The following is an 18,505-nucleotide window of genomic DNA, read 5'->3' on the forward strand; positions in this document are numbered from 1 at the left end:
TCTCTCTCTGCCCCTCCCCCGTTCATGCTCTGTCTCTCTCTGTCTCAAAAATAAACATTTAAAAAAATAAACATTTAAAGTGTGATTGGCAGATCAGCATCAGCTGGGAACTTGTTAGATAACGAAAAATCACCAGCTCCAGATCCACTGAATCAGGAACTCTAAAGATGAAGCCCAAGCCGCCTGTGCCTTAATAAGCCCTCCAGGTAATCCTGGAGCACTTAAGCGTTGCCTTGGCATTGGGCCCCTATTTTAATGTGCACAGGAATCACCTGGGGATCTTGTTAAGGGGCAGATTGATTCTGTTGGTCTGGGACCTGAGGTTCTGCTTCTCTAACAAGCTTCCAAGTTACGCTCGTAATCACTGGGGCCTGTTTGAAAAGTATGGGTTCCGGGATGCCAGGGTGGCGGTTGGTGGATTATCCAGCTCTTGATTTCGGCTCAAGTCCTGATCTCACGCTTTGTCTTGGGAGACCGTGCCTGGTGTCAGGCTCTGTGCTGATAGCGTGGAGCCTACTTGGGGTTCTCGCTCCCTGCCCCTCTGCCGCCCTCACTTGATCTTTCTCTCCTCCTCTCTCAAACTTAATTTTTTTTTTTTTTTGGTTCCTGGGATCTGCCCTTAACCCCAACCCCTAGTTATCTGTGATGAGCACTGGGAAGGTACATTTAAAACCTACAACTCCTTGGGGTGCCTGGGTGGCTGAGTCGGTTAAGCGTCCAGCTTTGGCTCAGGTCATGATCCCCTGGTTCATGAGTCCGAGCCCCACATCGGCCACTGTGCTGACAGCTTAGAGCCTGGAGCCTGCTTTGAATTCTGTGGCTCCCTCTCTACTCCTCCCCTGCTCATGCTCTCTTTCTCTGCTTCAAAAATAAATAAAAACATTAGAACCTTCAACTCCTGGGGCGACTGAGTGACTCGGTCCATTAAGCAACCAATCCTTGATGTAGGCTCAGGTTATGATCTCCTAGTTTGTGGAATTGACCCCTGCATCAGGGTCTGTGCTGACAGCACGGAGCCTGCTTGGGATCCCCCCCCCACCCCATCTCTCTGCCCCAACCCTGGCTCATGCTCTCTTTCAAAATGTTTTAAAAATAAATAAAACCCACAATGCAGGTGATCCTGATACAGGTATGGGGGCTCTCCTGTACATCGTAGGATGGTTTCAACATCCCTGGCCTGTACTCCCTAGATGCCACTATCCCCTATGTGTGTGCACATCTGACAGTCAAATGGCCCCAGGCATTGCCAGATGTCCGCTGGGGGCAAAATGACCCTCCGTTGAGAGCCACAGGATTAGGTCACTCGTTCACATCCTGTTAAGGGGCTCTGAGCACCACACTATTCAGATGTGACCTCTGCAGGCCTTTATTCCTGAATAGGGTTTACATGGCACCAGCTGGGTCCTGTACTGAGAACTTACATTGTGCATTTCTTAACCCTACAACTCCGACAGGTCAATGATCCCTTCTTCAAGGGTAAACTGAGGCTCAGAAAGGTTAAGTTTCAGTTAGCAAGTTGCTGAGCAAGCCCTGTACTGGAGTTGATGTCCTTCCCAGTGTGCTCAACGGCCTCTCCTGGTAAGAGGTTCGCCTTGACAAATCTCTCCCGGGGAATGGAATCCTCCTTGTATACCAGGAGCAAAAAGAGTCCCAGTTCTTGGCCTCTAATTCCTACAGGAGTCAAGGCATATATATTTTAAGACCGCAGACCTTGACAGCTTTTGTTTTCCCTTGGGTTTAAATCTATTTGGAGAGAAATCCCTTTACCTTTTAGGAATACTTGGTCCTTGTGACAAATTCTTAAACCTCCCCATTAGCTCAAACCACATGAAACTGTGTGACCATTTTGGCCCACAAAAATGTCCGTTTTGCATGATTCTACCATCCTGGCAAAAGGATACCATGAACTTCGACGTACCTGGTGCTGGGCTTCAAAGCCGACAGCGTGGCCAGTCTGGTTTCCTCTGTCCCACTATTCCCCTGCCCTGGATTACTTTGAAAATGAATCTGATACCTAGGCCTTGTAAGTATCTGTCCCTAAGTGACGAGAATGCTCTCAAAACTGATTTCATCTTTGCAATCTGAAGGGATTTTTTTTTTTTTCTTATCGAGCTTTGAGTGTTGATGTTTCTCGTGGTCTTGACTGGCTGTTCAAGTGTGTACAAATCAGGATTCAGAGAAACTCCTGATCGCAGAAATCATCTCAAGCCTTTGACTCTGGTTCCTCTCTGCCCCCCATCTTTAAGCGAGGTGTTGAAACCATGGTCTTTGTGTAGGAGTTCCGTGGTGCTGGAAGTGTGGTCTGTGACCTACTGAATGGAGACCAAGCAAATTCAGAAATTGAGAAAGCTTTTAAAAATAGCTTGATGTTTTCAAGGCACCCAACTTTCCTCTCAAATAACATTTGGCCTTTTTGGTCCTATTTCACTTGTAATTTGTGTTACAGCTTATAAAAAAAAAAAAAGTCCACGTGTGATGGATCAGAAAACGTCTGCAAACTAAGTTTTCCCTAGGTCCTTTGAGAAGCACTGTTGCAAGTTTTGCCTCCTGGATCTTGCCAGTTGCCTGTCATGTTACCATTTCCCTTGTCCCCTGTGTTTCCTGGAAGTTGGTAGTTCAAGAAAGGACTTCTGTAAACCAGAGCGTACTTGGCTTTGTTTTTAATGTGTCGTCCTTTTTTTTCCCCCCAAGGCTGTTCTAGCCTAAGACGCACCATGGTGGTTCCATTTGAGAAAGTAACGCTTTTTTTTCTTTTTTTGTCTCCATTTCAGCTTCAGAATTAGATAATGATCCCAAACCAACTTGTCCCGCCGTGGATGGCGGTGATGCTCAGAAAATCCCTGCCATGGCCCTTGCCCCAGAGTCGAAGGACCAAACCGTGATGCTTGGAGAAAGGACCTTCAACTGTTGCTATCCAGGTGAATCCCAAACGTGCCACGTGGAGCCCCTTCTCTGTACCAGGTGCTGGCGGATGAGCTCTGCCTCACTTTACCCACTGAGCCCCTGTGCTGTGTTCCCACATGGTCCTGGCACACAGGAGCGTTCTGTGTGTTCTAAGTATCCTGTATGGCATCTGAGCTCAGTGTGACTTCCCAGAACTTCAGATTTCTGGTAGCTTCCTTTTGGAGCTTTATTTATTTATTTATTTTTTAGTGAACTTTTTTTTGTCAAAAACTTTTTAATGTTTATTTCTGAGAGACCGAGCGTGAGCAGGGGAGGTGTAGAGAACCTGAAACAGGCTCTAGGCTCGAACCTACAGACCGGGATCATGACCTGAGCCAAAGTCCGATGCTCAACTGACTGAGCCACCCAGACCTGCCCAGCTTCTTTTTTAAGAAAAGCTGGTTTTTGTTTTTTTTTCCCCCTCCTAGGTTGCCACTTCAAAACTGTTCATGGCATGAAAGATCTGGACCGCCACCTGAGAATCCACACAGGTATCCGTTTGTTTGTTCAAAGCTTGAATGTTTAAAAAAAAAAAAAGGATATGAACTTAAGTGTTGGTGTAGAATGTGGTAAGCGGGCCAGGAAGAGTCGATGCCTCGTGAAGTGGTCTGGTGGGGTGGGCTGTGACCTCAAAGGTCAGAAGGTAGGGGAAAAGTGCCAGCAAACCTGTTCCAGGAGATTGGATCAAGGCTGTTCACGAAGGGCTTTTCTGAAGATTCTTAAAGTATGAAAGATGGCTCCGTAACCAGACAAGACCAGGAACATTCCAGCAGAGGGAGCAGCAGGGGCGGGGGCTTAGAAGGCACAAAATGAGTGGAGGGAAGGCTCCGCAGAGGCCCTGTGGCCCTAGTAAATGTCAGATGAGCATAATGAGGTTGCTTCTTACAGGTTCCTTCTTGAGAGCAGCCAGCTGCTGAGAATACACAGAAAATGGGCTGGAGCAGAGGAGTTTCCGTGATCTACAATTGGGGTCTGTACACTGTGGGCCAGATCTAACCTGTGCAGCTCATTTGTCGTCTGTGGCTGCTTTGGCCCCACGGTGGCATTGAGTAGTCCCTAGAAAGACTGTGGTGCACAGATGTCTAAGATATTTACTATCCGGCTCTTTACAAAAACTTTGCCCACCGTTCGTCTTGGGTCCTAGTCCACAGGAGTTAAGATGTTGGTCTGTGGGGTGCCTGGCCGGCTCAGTTGGAAGAGCATGTGACTCTTGATCTTGGGGTTGTGAGTTCAACCCCAAATTAGGTGTAGAAAGGACTAAGAATAAAAATGAATTAAAAAAAATTACTGGTCTTTTGGCTCTTACAGAAACTGAAGTGGCTTAAACATGATCCACTTTCTCTCGAGTACGACTTAAGAAGGGAATACTCCCCAGCTGGTAGAATAGCCCTGTCATCCTTAATATAGAGCTCCATCTCCAAGGCAACTGCTCTCCCACTCCCGACTCGGTCAACCACTGGGAAGCAGAAGTAGGGGAGGGGCTTAAAGCATCCCTCCCTCAGGCCATGTCCTGCCCCACCCCCAAGCAGAATCCCTGATGACTCCTGGGATGGAAGCAGAACTTGGTCATGGCCACATCCTGCATCAAGGAGGGCTGGGAAGTCCTTTCCAGAAGGACAGCCTCCTGCCCAGCTGAACTTGGGAGCTCCAATAGGCAGGCTGCTTTCTGGGCGATGAGTCATCTCTGCCAGAAGTGGGCATCTTGCCGTGCAAACAAGAGAATGAGGGTCCTTCTCACCAGGGAAGGGTAGGTCATGAAAGGGGGAAAGGGGTGTGCTGCAAGCATGAGGGCAACAAGAACATGGAACAGTGCCAGGGTGGACCGAGAAAGCTGTCGGAGACTAGACTAATAATCTATTGGAAAAATACAGAGCGTGTTGGGGATACAGGAAGTAGGCAAGGCCCTGTCCTTGGGGGTCAGAGTCTGTGATCTATCCAGAAGTGGGGGTGGACAGATGGCTTCCCTATTGGATGATTAGGCTATTTGTGTCCAATGCAGATGTTCAGGTTGTCTGAATCTCTTCACCAGTGGCAAAATAGGAGAGGGGTCTGGGTGTTCACAGCATCTCTCCCTCAGGGCAGGACCCCGAAGGTAGTATCCCTCATGATTCACGGAATAGTGAGAGCCAGCTAATGGTGGCTTTAAAACCAAGGTATTTCTATCCTGTGACCATCCAAATTAGGTATGGTGGACAACCCCCCATGGTTCTGGGGAGTCGGGCTCTTCTGTTGTCCCTTTGACACCCCGAGGATGTAGCTCACCTAGGCATGGGCTGAGGAGGCTTCCTGCCCCTTCGAGGTACATCCTGGAAGCTACATGTTACCTGGGTTCATGTCTGATGGGCCAAAACTTCATCACGTGGCTACCTTTAGCTGTGGAAATGGAGGCTGACAAAATCTTTGGCCAGCTTATAAAAGGTTGTTTACAAAAAACCCAGAACTGATACATGGGCCAGATGGCATCCCCGACAGATCTGAGAGGCAGGGGCGGTGACGTGTGCAGGTGATCATTTAAGGCTTCAGCTGGACCTTTGCCAAATGGATAGAACAGTGGTTCTCAAAGCACTGTTTAGAGCTGCTTTTACATCTAAAAATCGAAGACTTTCCCCCCCCTCCACCCCAAGTTTGTGTTTTATCTACAGTTACTGCATTAGAAATTAAAACCACAGGCACCTGGCAGGCTCAGTCAGATAAGCCTCCAACTCTTTGGCTCAGGTCATGATCTCCTAGTTCGTGGATCTGAGCCCCCACGTCAAGCTCTGTGCCAATGGTGCGGAGCCTGCTTCGGATTCTCTCCCTCTCTCTGCCCCTCCCCTGCTCATGCACGTGCATGCACACACTCTTGGAGATAAACTTTAAAAAAAAGAAAACCTTAAAATATCTGCTTAAAAGTAACAGCCGGGGTGCCTGACTCAGGGCATGCCACTCTTGATCTTGGGGCTGTAAGTTCAAGCCCCGCATTGGGTGGAAGGATTACCTAAAATCTTAAGAATGTCTCTCAAAACTTGAATAAAAACTAACTCCCCCAAAAATGTGACCAGGGGCATTATCTGTACCTTTGCAAATCTCCTTGTTGAAGTCAGCTGGATTCTTACACCTGTAGGCAGTCCATCACCGTGTGTGTTGAGGTGTCGGAAGAAAATCTGGCCTCTCCCATGTGGTTGAGATGGGAATATTGATCGCCATTTCAGACAACGTTCTTTATTCTACCCAACCCGGCAAAGGGTGGTTTCTTAAGGATTAGTTGCTATGTAGAATCTGTAGCCATATCCACAACCTTTTCACACCGTTAAACTAAAATCCATTGTTGTAATTACTTTGGCTCTTAACCCCTGCTTGAATTGTTAGATGTCCTGCATCAGTCTCTTGAAAATACCGGTTGACCCACTCACGTGATTCTTCCAAATATTGACCCATTTCATAATGCTGTAGGGAAAAAAATCCCTTCATATTCTCGGCCTCCTTGGAAAAAAAAAGTCTAAGAACCAGGAAGCTGTGCCCTCAGGGGAGGGACTCCATTCTGACGTCTCAACTTTGCGCTCAGAGCTGGGATGTTACCCTCGCCCTGTTGGTAATTTTCCTTGCAATGACAGGTTCACTTAGTTCCTTCTGAAGATTTGCCAGATGCCAGACCTGGGGCAGGAAAAAAAAACCCGTAGTTGGTCTGCTCTTTGAAGTCCAAGTGGTGTGGACACCTAGCTTGCATCCCAGCCACGTGACGGTGCTTGTTCTCCAGACATCCGGGGTACTCGGGTTCACGGCGGAGTGCCTTCTGCATACTTCGTATTTCGCTACAAGGTGTTTAAAAAAAACAAAAAAAGCTTCAGGGGGAGTGGCTTAATCAGAGCAATTTGCTGCTGGGAAAAGCTACTCCTAAGTGAAAGGAGCTCTGTGCTCCCTGGGACGGCATGGGGTGAAGGGCATCCGTACTGCTGGCAGAGCTGATGATCGGTACTCGGGCGCCTGCAGTTCTGCTCAGCGACTCCTGTGGCAGGTGTAAAGGTCAACAATGAAAACAAAGGTCCCCCCTTAGTCAAAGGTATTTCCATACTACTACAGGCTTTACCAGAAGAGACTCCGGGACCCCCGGGCACCCACGGACTGCACTTTGAGAACCGTAGAGGGTGGAGTTGGAGAGGCAAAGGCAGGGGGGTGGGGGTGCCGCAGGCACAGGAGTGGCTCAGAACGGGGGGCCTGTGTACCCGGAATGTGGGCTTGCTGCGGACTTCTATTTGGGAAGAGTCAATTAGCAAGCTGGCTGTGATCACAGTGGAGACTTTTTGGAAAACCAGACCTTGATCCTGGATCTTATTACCTTTATCCTAGAGCTAAGTCTTCTCGAGGCTCCGGGGTGGCTCAGTCAGTTGAGATTAGGACTTTGGCTGGGGTCATGATCTCGAAGTTCATGGGTTTGAGCCCCACACCGGGCTCTTCACTGTCCGCAAAGAGCCTGCTTTGGATCCTCTGCCCCTCCCCACTCATCCGTCCTCCCTCTCTCTCAAAAATAAAAAGAAGTCCTGTTTTGTCTATATAGCCCAAATGCCAGTTTATCCTGGATGAAAAAGTGTTTAATGTTTTATTAGAGCGTGCAAGGGGAGGAGGGGGGAGAGAAAATCCCAAGCGGGCTCCGTGCTGTCAGCACAGAGCCCGACGTGGGGCTCAGACCCTCGAACTGCGAGATTGTGGCCGAAATCCAGAGTCCAGAATCGGACGCTTGGCCAGCTAAGTCACGCACACGACCCTCTCCTGGGTGAAAATATTTAACCGAAGTGAAGATGGCCCTGTCCTGCAGCACGTCGTAACAGGAGTTGGGCTTAAGGTTTCTATTCTGAGGTTTTACTTCCTCACTTGGTGGTGGCAGCAGGTCAATCAGTCGTGAAAGGAGTGGAGGCGTTTTTCTCTTTTCCCTCTGCTAGCAGACCGTTAACTGAACGTGTGCACACTTTTCCTGGGAGCCTTGATAGAACATGCCAGCAATGCTCTCTGCTTAGGACTTGCAGCAGATGGAGGGGGGAGTGTCAATTAGGCGATGTGGACAATGTCCTCTCAGTGGCAACTAAGACTGCTCGGCCCCTTCCGGTGGCCCCCAGAGTCCATCATTGCTTCTCACCTTGTCGTCTTCTGTCCAGGACCCGGCCGAAGCAGCAGCCTCTGTCCGGAACCTGCCAGATAAAGGCGGTCTTGACCTTTTTTTTTTTTTTTTTCTTTCCTGCCGTGGACCCTCGCCAGAATGTTTTTCAGTGCGATAAAATGACGTTAAGCTATATTTTAGTACAACTGGTCCGTGTTCAGGGGGAGACACAGAATCCGAAGCAGGCTCCAGGCTCTGAGCTGTCAGCAGAGAGCCCGATGCAGGCCTCGAACTGTGAGATCATGACCTGAGCCTAAGTCGGAAGCTTAACCAACTGAGCTACCTGGGTGCCCAGTGTGGTCTTCTACTAGACTAACCCTTTCTATTCCACACTAAAGACCAGAAGTGAAAGCATCACCTGGGATCTTGTTAAAAAGGCCAAATCTTGGGGCTAACCCAGACGTGATGCAAACTACGTTTTTACTCTTTAAGTTCGGTGCAAGAACTAGGAGATGGTGGTCAAAGGGTGCAAACCTCCAGTTCCGAGACGTACGCGTCCTGGGGATCTGACGTACGGTGTGGGGACTGTTCAGTTAACGTTACGTTCTTGAAAGTTGCTGAGCGTAGATCTTAAGTGTTCTCACCACAAAAAAAGAATAATTCTCTGAGGTCAAGGAGGTGCTAACTAAACTTCTAGTGGTGATCCTTTCTCGATGTATTCTTGTATTAAGTCATCACGTTGGATGCCTTAAGGTCCTGTTCGTTATATCTCCAAGCCGGACAAAACCGCCTAGTGATGCAGCCTTCCTCACCCCCGCATTAGTATGTGCAGGAACCCAGAAGAAACCCTGTTTAATGTCGGGTCAGCTACTAGATCCTGTCTTAATTGGGAAGTAGTGACGAGCGTAAATGAGGCTTCAAGAGACCCGCAGGTATGAACGTGGTTCCTGTCTATTGACCGGGGTCTCAGGTCAATTATTAGTATGACTATATTATTAGTATAGCGTGTTGACTGCACAGTGGGTAGGAATGCTAACTTCCAGTTAGAGGTAGTAGAAATAAAAATTGCTTCCCGTATAAGGTCTTGGGCCCCCTAAACCTTGCCCGCAAGCCCTGAATTAAGAACCCCTGATCTGGAATGTTACTGGTCATCCCGGGCAAGAGAAACGTGTGACCAACCACACCCTGGCTGTTAAAAAGCCTTTGCCTGGGGGTGCCTGGCTGGCTCCGAAGAGCTGGTGACTCTCGATCTCGGGGCCGTGAGTTCAAGCCTCTCATTGGGTGTAGAGATTACATAAAACTGGAAAAAAGGATTTGCCTGACAGCAACGCCTCAGCTTGAATTCTATTTCTTTGGGCGGCACAAGACCCATACCTAAGCCTATGGTCAGTCACGGGGCCAGGGAGGCAAGATTCTCCTGGGCGGGGGCGCATGGTGAATACTGGAGCAGCGAATCGTTCACTTCGGGGTACATCTCTGACCTAGCGATTTTAGTGGTCGTTGATCTGTTTTCTCCTGGTTCAGACGTTGTAATTTGACCATTATCCTTGTTATTAAATCTTAATTTGATTGGGGTAAAGTTCTACGTAAGTCACGATGGGCTCGACGTCCTGCCCCCTTCCTCTTTCCCAGAGTCTGGTGGAATTGCTGTCAATCGGGTAGGTAGTCTTGTTTCCCACCCCCACCCTGGGGACACTGGTCAATAATCAGAAGACCTTTTTGACTCTTAACACTGGGAGTGGAGGTGCTCCTGGCATCTAGTGGGAGGTGGTCAGGGATGCTGCTGAACATCCCACAGTGCGCAGGAGAGCCTGCAGGAAAGAACTAATTGGCCAAAAAGGCGATGTGGAGATTGAAGACCCTATGGTATTAATATCTTCTCCTTGAGCAGATCTCCCTTCTTAACCGTTATACGTGTATACGGGTTAGCTGCTGCGTATCCTAATTTCTTCTAGTTTATTAAATTGCCTACGGTTCACCTTTAGCCTTTTGTTAACCATGAACTCAAGTCTATAAACATTCCTCTGAAAACAGGGATAGGCTCTAGGTTTTGATCCATGGAGCTCTCCCTGTTCATCTCTAGGGAGCTTGTCATCTGATTTTGATTCTTGAACAAAAAGAGGTTTAAAATATGCTCTTGGGGCCCCTGGGCAACCCAGCTGAGCGTCTGGCTCTTGATTTTGGCTCAGGTCATGATCTCACGGTGGCGTGGGTTTGGGCCCCGCATTGGGCTCTGTGCTGGCAGTTCGGAGCCTGCTTGGGATTCTCTCTTGCCCTCTCTCTCTCTCTCTGCCCTTCCCCCCCTCAAACTGCCTCCCAAATAAACTTTAAAGTAAAAAACGTATGCTCTGACTTTTGGAAAGCCGTTTGTGAAACCATATTCATTTCAGAAGTTTGAGTCCCATCCACTTGGTTTTATCTTTTCAGTATGAATTTCTCCGTGGCTTTCGCCATGATTTCTGTTTTGCCTAACAGTGGATACTCTTCTAGCACATTTCCTACAATGTTTTTCTGTCCTAGAATATGTGTTTCCTACAATAGGTTTCTACTTGTCATTTTTATTTACCTTAAGAGCATTAAACTGACCCCTTAAACGCCTTAAAACTTTTAGCAGGGAAACTTAATCCATTTATCTTTACTTATACGTAGTTGGATTTTCACTTGTGTTCTTTTGCCTCTCTTTTATGGTGCTCTTGTGGTTTGGAAGCAATAGTTTGCATTTCATTATACCCCACATCTTCCCTTTTGTTTCCTGATGTACCCAGTTCAAGCGTGATGCCCTGAGTCATCAACTGGCTTTATTTTCCCTTCCCACTCCATGCTAGTTCAAGCATAGGACTCCATTTAAATAATTTCTGTAGAACTTTTGCAGACACTGCTCTCCTCTTGCTGCCATCCAGGGTTGTTGGAGGAATGATAAGCTGATCTGAGCATTTCTTTCTAATAGCTGGAAGATCTCCTCCTCATGCCTCCACATAAGCCATCTGAAGACCCGTGGCTGTCTTTCGTGTAGAGAAGTAACTGTTTTTTCTGTTCTGTCCTAGACCGTCTAGAACTGGCTTTCATGTCTTGTACTTTCCCCGTTGTCCTTTTGGGCAGCCTTCTGGGAGATTCTTTGGCTCCATCATCTAAGTCCTCTTGAGACCACCTTTCTGCTAGACAACTTGGAGTCTTGAGAGTCCTGGGAGAATAGGAAGTGTCACGAAAATGAAAATGGTTTGCTTTTAGAACCTCAGGTTCGTGGACATGCCTTTTGTGGTTCTGGCTTTCCCCCCCAAGCATTTGTTTGTTGGGTAGATTTTTTTTTTTTTTTTTTTTTTAAACCTGCATATGATCAGTCTGGAGTGGTTGTAGGGGAGGGCTGGAGCACTCCTCAGAGGAAATGTTCTGGCAATAGGGTCCTGTTCTCCAGAATCTCTCTGGCTCCTTGAGGCCTTTGCACTGTTGCTGTGGTTGTCAGCACCCTCACTTTCTAATAGCCTGGGGGTAGACACCGTTGCTGCTGTGGTTTGGTAGAAGTAAGGGAGGGAGTCATCCCGATCATTCTGTGTGGTTCGTCAGCTGCTGAGCCAGAAAGCTGTTCTAAGATCCCTACACCTGAACTTGAATACTTCTAATAATCCCTCGCTTTCTCCCAAACCGGGTTTGCCCTATGATGTTCTCCTTCAGTCTGATTTTAGCTCATCTGTTTCTTCGGATTCCTTAAAATTTGTGAGCCATCAACGAAGAGCCCACCTTCTCGTGTCCCAGGGCGCTGAACTATGGTATCTTCCTATCTGGGCATTTGGACCGAAGAAAGAGGCAGACCCCTATGCCCCGGCTCCCATCTTGGTCAGATCTCTTTGCCACCCTCTTCATAGAGAAACCCTTAACCCCTTGAATCTTCCTTATGTGTTTGAAGGAGACAAACCACACAAGTGTGAGTTCTGTGACAAGTGCTTCAGCCGGAAGGACAACCTGACCATGCACATGCGTTGCCACACCAGCGTGAAGCCCCACAAGTGTCACCTGTGCGACTACGCCGCCGTGGACAGCAGCAGCCTCAAGAAGCACCTGCGGATACACTCGGACGAGCGGCCGTACAAATGCCAGCTCTGCCCCTACGCCAGCCGCAACTCCAGCCAGCTCACCGTGCACCTGCGTTCCCACACAGGTAGGTCCCTGGCCTTGGAAACCTGTGCCTTACTTGTTACCTAGCCTCTTAACCTTCATCTCCTCAAAACACAAGCATCTGAGGTGATTTGATGGTCCAAGCAAAAGAATTGGAATTTTCGGTGGTTTTTCACCAAGAAGACAACTTCCAGTAACACATGGAAGTCGGACAGCTGGGTTCTCTAACCTCATAGACCACAGCTGGGGAGGAATACCCAAGACAGCAGTTAAGCAAAGGCTGTGTCTCCAGAGTCCGATGTATAAAGTAGGCATTTCCGTCATTGTACAGGAACCGATTCCATGCCTTAATTCAGAAATGTGACAAAATTAGTTGACGGGAACTGCAAATCCCAAGTTTCTAGTTTCTGGAAATCAGACTTTGCCACGAGCTTGCTCTTCCCCTGGTGAGACCCCTTTTGAATAACAATAGAACCAGCCAGCTCATGGTGGCTCAGGAAAAATGGGGGTTGGGAAGCTCAAGAGGCTGAGAAAATTAGACTTTTCAGTGAATTCATAGAAGATGGTGAGCAGGCTGAAAATGCTGACATCTGAAACTAAGTTAATCAGTAAATAAAATTCCAGCAGACAAATGGGAGGCAGACATAGAGTTGGGAGCCCATCCTTCCAGCCAATGTCTTACTGCCCTGAGAGCTCTGAACTTGAAACTGGCATGTAGACCTGCCAAGGCCACATAGCTCAGAGGAGAAGCTAAAGCCGATTTGGCAATATGGCCCCAACTGCCCAGTGGCAGATAAAACCCATGACACCTATGTCTAATCCTAAATCAGTCTACTCTTCCCAAATCTAAATGTCAATTGTGGATTATGAGTCACGGCAGGAAACGAGCGATCTAAAATGCACCAAAGCGAACCAATCCTGGAGTTGAACCAAGTACTTGGGTAATCGTTTCCATCCTAATTGGTATCTTCCCACTAGCAGAAATGTTGCATCCAAGACGAGTTCTATGAGAAGGCAGTGAGAACAAAGTATGAATTAAAACGAGAGCTGCTGTCTACAAAGGTAAAGAAATTTCCCAGAGATTAGATGAAAAAAATCTGATTTGTATAACTGAGAATAAGAAGTTGGAAGTTCGGTGTCAGTAACTAGGCCTAGGAAACAAAGAAAACAGAAGTGAGAAAATCAAATGAGAAAGAATTTCCCAATTCTAGACAGCTGTGAGAACGGACAGGGTTCACAAGATTCCAAGCACAGAGGGGGTGGATGGGGAGCGTCAAACCTAGGAAAACTTCTCAGTGGTGTTGGCTTCTAAGGGGATAGTGGAATAGTGTCCTCAAAGCTGGGAAAGGATTTTGAAGGAAGAATTCTATACCCAGCTAAACTTCCCGAAGTACGCAAGTAGAAAGTAGGCACAATCTGCAAGAAGTCCAGACTTCCAGCCAGTCTGCTCGTGGAAGTTACTGGAAGATAGGCTGTTCTCCAGGGAAGAAGACCTAATTTGGCATGAGATATTTGATGTATATTTGAATATAGCTAACAGAGTTTGTGGTAAAGAAATCTCCAGATAATTCCTCTGTAGAAGGTTTAAGAGAAAATTCAATAAATCAGAAGTTAACCCACAAGAAATTTCCCGTAAACTGTTACATAATTAAAAGACTGGATGACTCTGAGATTATGGCAAGATTCTTTTTTTCCTCAGTGCATAGTCCAGTCAAGAATTAAGCTAAACTGTGAACCAAAGTAAGCATGAAAGAAAAGCGAATCAGTTTGACCTTGATACTATCCCATGGCCCAGGTGTGACAGTAACCCTCTAAGGAGATGGACGGAATTCTGGTCCAGTATTTGCCTCTGGTGAATATGACCTATACCCAGTCATAAATTGTGATTTGATTCTAACACCGAAAACAGCTAGTTAAAGCCTGGGAATTCACTGGTCAGAATGCAAATGTTCTGGAACTTAAATGTGAAAATAAAGCTATCCTGACGAGTAGGAAGACATAGTGTGGTGAAGAGGAAGGAATCCTCAAGAAACCTCTCAAGCTGACAGACTAGAAGTCGGGAAGTTATTACCCAATGTAGGAGGTAACACCAGTAGAGTAAAACACCTACCCAATAATGGAGGGTAGGGGGAAGGATGGGTGTGTAGGATAAGTGAGATCCTCATCTTTGCTTAGGTTCAGCTGATGATGATTAAAGTAGGAACCTCCCAAAGCACTAAAAACCCTTAGCAGTGCCTCCAGAATACAGAAGGAGGCTATGGATTTTCAGTACTTGTTGCTGGGCAACATATTCCCTCATTAATTTTATAAGTAAAATTCAATCTAATGGTAAACTTTGGCTTATATTACTAAAGTTTCCTATCGATTGATATAATACAGCTCAAACGCTAGAGTAAGCGATTAGGTCCTAGTTGGATTTGGAACAACTGTAACCTAAATTGTACCCCTTCCACGTCCAACTTTGAGGCGTGAGAGTCAGATTCGAAAGTAAAGTGACCTCATGAAGAGCATGAACTTGGATATCATGGTGCCTGAGTTTAAATCCCTGCTGTTTGACCTCCCTAAGCCTCCGTTACCCCATCTATGAAATGGGGGTTATGGTACCTACTCCTAAGATTGTCGTGAGGAAAAGAGAAGGTCACGGACGTGGTAAGTGGTGCTGTTAGGGAGTCGCTGGTAGGTTGAGTTCAAAGACCCAACTGTCTCTGCGGCTACAGGTATTCTGACGTATGTTTGGGGGGAGCTCTTTCGCCTGCCCGCTCTAATGGAAACACACCTTCCGTTGTTAGGGGACACCCCCTTCCAGTGCTGGCTCTGTAGCGCCAAGTTCAAAATCAGCTCGGACTTGAAAAGGCACATGATCGTGCACTCGGGGGAGAAGCCTTTCAAGTGTGAGTTCTGTGACGTCCGCTGCACCATGAAAGCCAACCTCAAGTCGCACATCCGCATCAAGCACACGTTCAAGTGCCTGCACTGCTCCTTCCAGGGCCGGGACCGGGCCGATCTCCTGGAGCACAGCCGGCTGCACCAGGCCGACCACCCCGAGAAGTGTCCCGAGTGCAGCTACTCGTGCTCCAGCGCGGCCGCCCTGCGCGTGCACAGCAGGGTGCATTGCAAAGACCGCCCGTTCAAGTGTGACTTCTGCAGCTTTGACACGAAGCGGCCCAGCAGCCTGGCCAAGCACATTGACAAGGTGCACAGGGACGAGACCAAAACGGAGAACCGGGCCCCGCAGGGCAAGGAGGGGCCCCGAGGGAGCAGCTCCCAGCACGTGGCCAAGATAGTGACCCAGAGGGCCTTCCGCTGTGAGACCTGCGGCGCCTCCTTCGTCAGGGATGACTCTCTGAGATGCCACAAGAAGCAGCACAACGACCAGAGTGAGAACAAGAACTCGGACTTGGTCACCTTCCCGCCCGAAAGCAGTGCCTCGGGGCAGCTCGGCCCCCTGGTCTCCACGGGGCAGCTTGAGACGCCCCTGGAGCCCAGCCAGTGCCTCTAGTTCAGCCAAAGAGGGTGGTCAGCTGTCTGGATTCCAGGCAAATGCCCTCCGAGTTGAGGCCGTCAAGCCAGACTTGAGCTGCCAGCTCCGGGGACAGCTGCCCCAACTTTCCAGGCCCTCGAGGCAGTGGCCGCAGTCGCTGGCATGAGAAGCAACGCCAAAGCCCCCGTGTGGAGACTGCCCTCCACGTTGCCGTCTAACCTCCGAGCGTCGTCTAAGCAAGCGGACCCAGGCGTCCCGAGGTGGAGGTGGGGGGGTCCATCACGCACGGCTCTATCCAGTAGGGATGGTTTCGTGATGGTTTCTGATCCTAAAACGAATCCATCTCTGATGGGATTATTAAACTACTTAGACGACATGGAAAACCAAACTGATGCAAACAGTGGGGAAGGTTAAGAGGGTTAAGAGGACAGCGGGGTATGTGGGGGGGCCTGGGGCGGCTGGAAAAGTTCTGTTTCTTAACCTGGATGGCGGTGACGAGTGTTCGCCTTATGCGCTCGTGTGGTCCCTTTTAGCGTTGTCTTCTAATAAACAGGCAGACTCCTCTGTGGGATGACGTAAGAGGGACGGTCCATTTTTGTCTTTACACCCTTGCAGTAGAGTGGTTATGGCATGGGGTGCCCCGGCCCCAGCCCGTTGGGTAACGCATTCTGAATGCACACGGGCTTTCTCCAGGTCTCTGCTTCAGGGAAGTGAAACGCAGTTGGATCTGTAGGTGGCACCAAAGGTCAAGCTAGCACTCCCTGCGCCTGCCATACACATTGCGAAACTCCGCTTCCGTGCTTCGTGAAGAAAAGACTAGGGGCCCAGTGGGGCCCCAGCTTGGTTCTGGGACACGTGATGGCTGGAGCTTAGAGTCTCCTCCCAGTAAGCACTTGGTATTTGCTGCGCCAACAAGTGGAAACCCCACCCTCTTGTAGATGGACATTTTGCTTGGCCGAAACTTCGGAGGGCTCTGGAAAGGCCAGTGGATATGTAATTGATCCAAAGCTGTTTTGTCCTTTGACACCTTTCCTCACATCCGGTCTTTGTGCCCTCATCAAGTTAGACGTCTGTGCTTTTAAAACCAATTAAGTCGATCCATTGTTTTTGGTAAACTAGGAAACAAGGACGTGAGAATTTTTATAGATTGTTTACAGGGGAATAAATGGTTTACTTCTGAAATAGCAAGAGGTATGTAGCTTACTTTGTTATGCGTTCTGTTGTTTGAACATATCTGATTGAGGTGTGGCATCGGGTGAATGATAAGACCCTGTCGGACCTCTTTGTTGCCAGAAGAAAAGATGAAAATGATGGAAACGCGTGATAGAATTAATCCTTGCTTTGCGTCTGTGGTTTTCCACTGTTCAAGGGAGTGTTTGGTTAGCGAATGCCAGTGCATTGTACTGATGCTGTTGTCACATTTCTGCTGTTTGTCACGAGTCTTATCTGTGTTTCTGTTCTAGTAGCAGGGGGCTGTTGACCTTTCAAGTGGGAACCCATAGATCGAAATCATAAACGTTCCTCGAACTTTTGGTATCACAGCTCTTCAGATAAACAGGAACAGCCTTTTTGAGAAGGCCTATTTTTCCCCCATTTTGTATGGACTTTCAGAGGTCCAAGATCCACCCTGGGTATCATCCAGCAATTTGGATTCCCTATAGGGCAGAGGTCAGCAAAGACTTCCGGACCAGACGGTAAATATTGGAGGCATCATGGGGCCATCCGGTCTCCCTTGTGACGAAACTCTGGTTTTAGCACAAAAGCAGCCATAGACTCTAAGAAAAAGAATGAACTTGTCTGTGTTCCAATAAAACTTCATAACGTAGGGGCGCCTGGCTGGCCCAGTTGGAAGAGCATGTGACTCTTAGTCTCAAGGGTCGGGGGTTTGAGCCCCATGGGGGGTGTAGAGATTACTTAAATAAAACTTTAAAAAAGAAACTTGATAAGATAATTCAGGAGGTGGGAGAGTAAACTGGCTATCCCTTCCAGGATGAGACTTCGAGTGGACAGTCAATGCCAAAACTACGGGAAACCGCCGTGACGGTGCAGACCAGTAAAGCCAAGTTTCTGTGCCTCGGTTTGCAAAGTCCCTGTTGGTCTGAAGGGGGAAATTGAGCGTGTTGGCAGTTTGACTTCACCTGGACTAGGAGTTGGTGAGCTTTCTCAGTCAAGTGCCAGATAGTAAATATTTGGGGCTCTGCCGGCCTTTGTCTCTGATGAAACTATCGCACTGTGTTCCCTTATGCTGTTGTAGCACAACAACTCCACTCTGCCATTGTCACTGCAGGAGCCAGAGGCAATAGGTGAGCAAATGGGCGTGGCCATGTGCCGATAAAACTTTATTTACAAAAAGGGCCATGATTTGGAGGGCCAGAGTTTGCTGACCCCTGGGCTGGACTACTGAGTGCAAGCAACGGGGTAAGTGATTATGGGTTGAAAACATGGGGAAGAGCTACTGAGGTGGCTAAATGTCCTGGGGTCCCTTCGAGGAAGGGGCTCATCACTCAACAGATGAGTTCAAGGTGGTAGGCACTGGGGAACACCGGATCCTCCTGATTCTTCTTCAGATGGGCTATAAAATCTCCAGGGAGGAGTCCAGAAATCAAGATGATGACCTCATGTTCTTGTCTGCTTATGGTTTCTTGCTGCCTTCTAAACCCTATAGACCACGGATTTTTTTGTCCCTGCATTTAGCTCCTTTCTTAAAAGGATGGACCTCCAGTCCTCTTGCCGTGGCCAGACCTTGTGCTAAAACTTTACCTGCATTCACTGATCTCTCCCAGTGCCATCCAGAGCTGGGACTGGAGTCAGGGAGTGGGAGGCACTTGCCCAGAGCCCCAAAAGCTACATAACCGACAAATATTTTGATCGGCGAGCTACGGTGCTGAGGTCAGCCACTT

The 18,505-nt window shown here is 48.2% G+C and overlaps 1 protein-coding gene across 2 annotated transcripts in view; it reads left to right on the plus strand.

The window, feature by feature from the left end:
- Positions 1–17,852, plus strand: part of ZFP64 (ZFP64 zinc finger protein) — a 90,780-nt gene extending 72,928 nt beyond the window's left edge. For both annotated transcript variants that reach the window (XM_053199818.1, XM_027046774.2), the window contains 4 exons: positions 2,772–2,918; positions 3,372–3,434; positions 11,916–12,167; positions 14,914–17,852. In XM_053199818.1, coding sequence (XP_053055793.1) covers positions 2,772–2,918; positions 3,372–3,434; positions 11,916–12,167; positions 14,914–15,623 — 1,172 coding nt within the window. In that variant the 3' untranslated portion in view covers positions 15,624–17,852. The remainder of the gene's footprint in view (positions 1–2,771; positions 2,919–3,371; positions 3,435–11,915; positions 12,168–14,913) is intronic.
- Positions 17,853–18,505: the final 653 nt, after the last annotated feature.

This window comes from Acinonyx jubatus, chromosome A3, assembly GCF_027475565.1.
Source record: "Acinonyx jubatus isolate Ajub_Pintada_27869175 chromosome A3, VMU_Ajub_asm_v1.0, whole genome shotgun sequence".
Lineage (NCBI taxonomy): Eukaryota > Metazoa > Chordata > Mammalia > Carnivora > Felidae > Acinonyx > Acinonyx jubatus.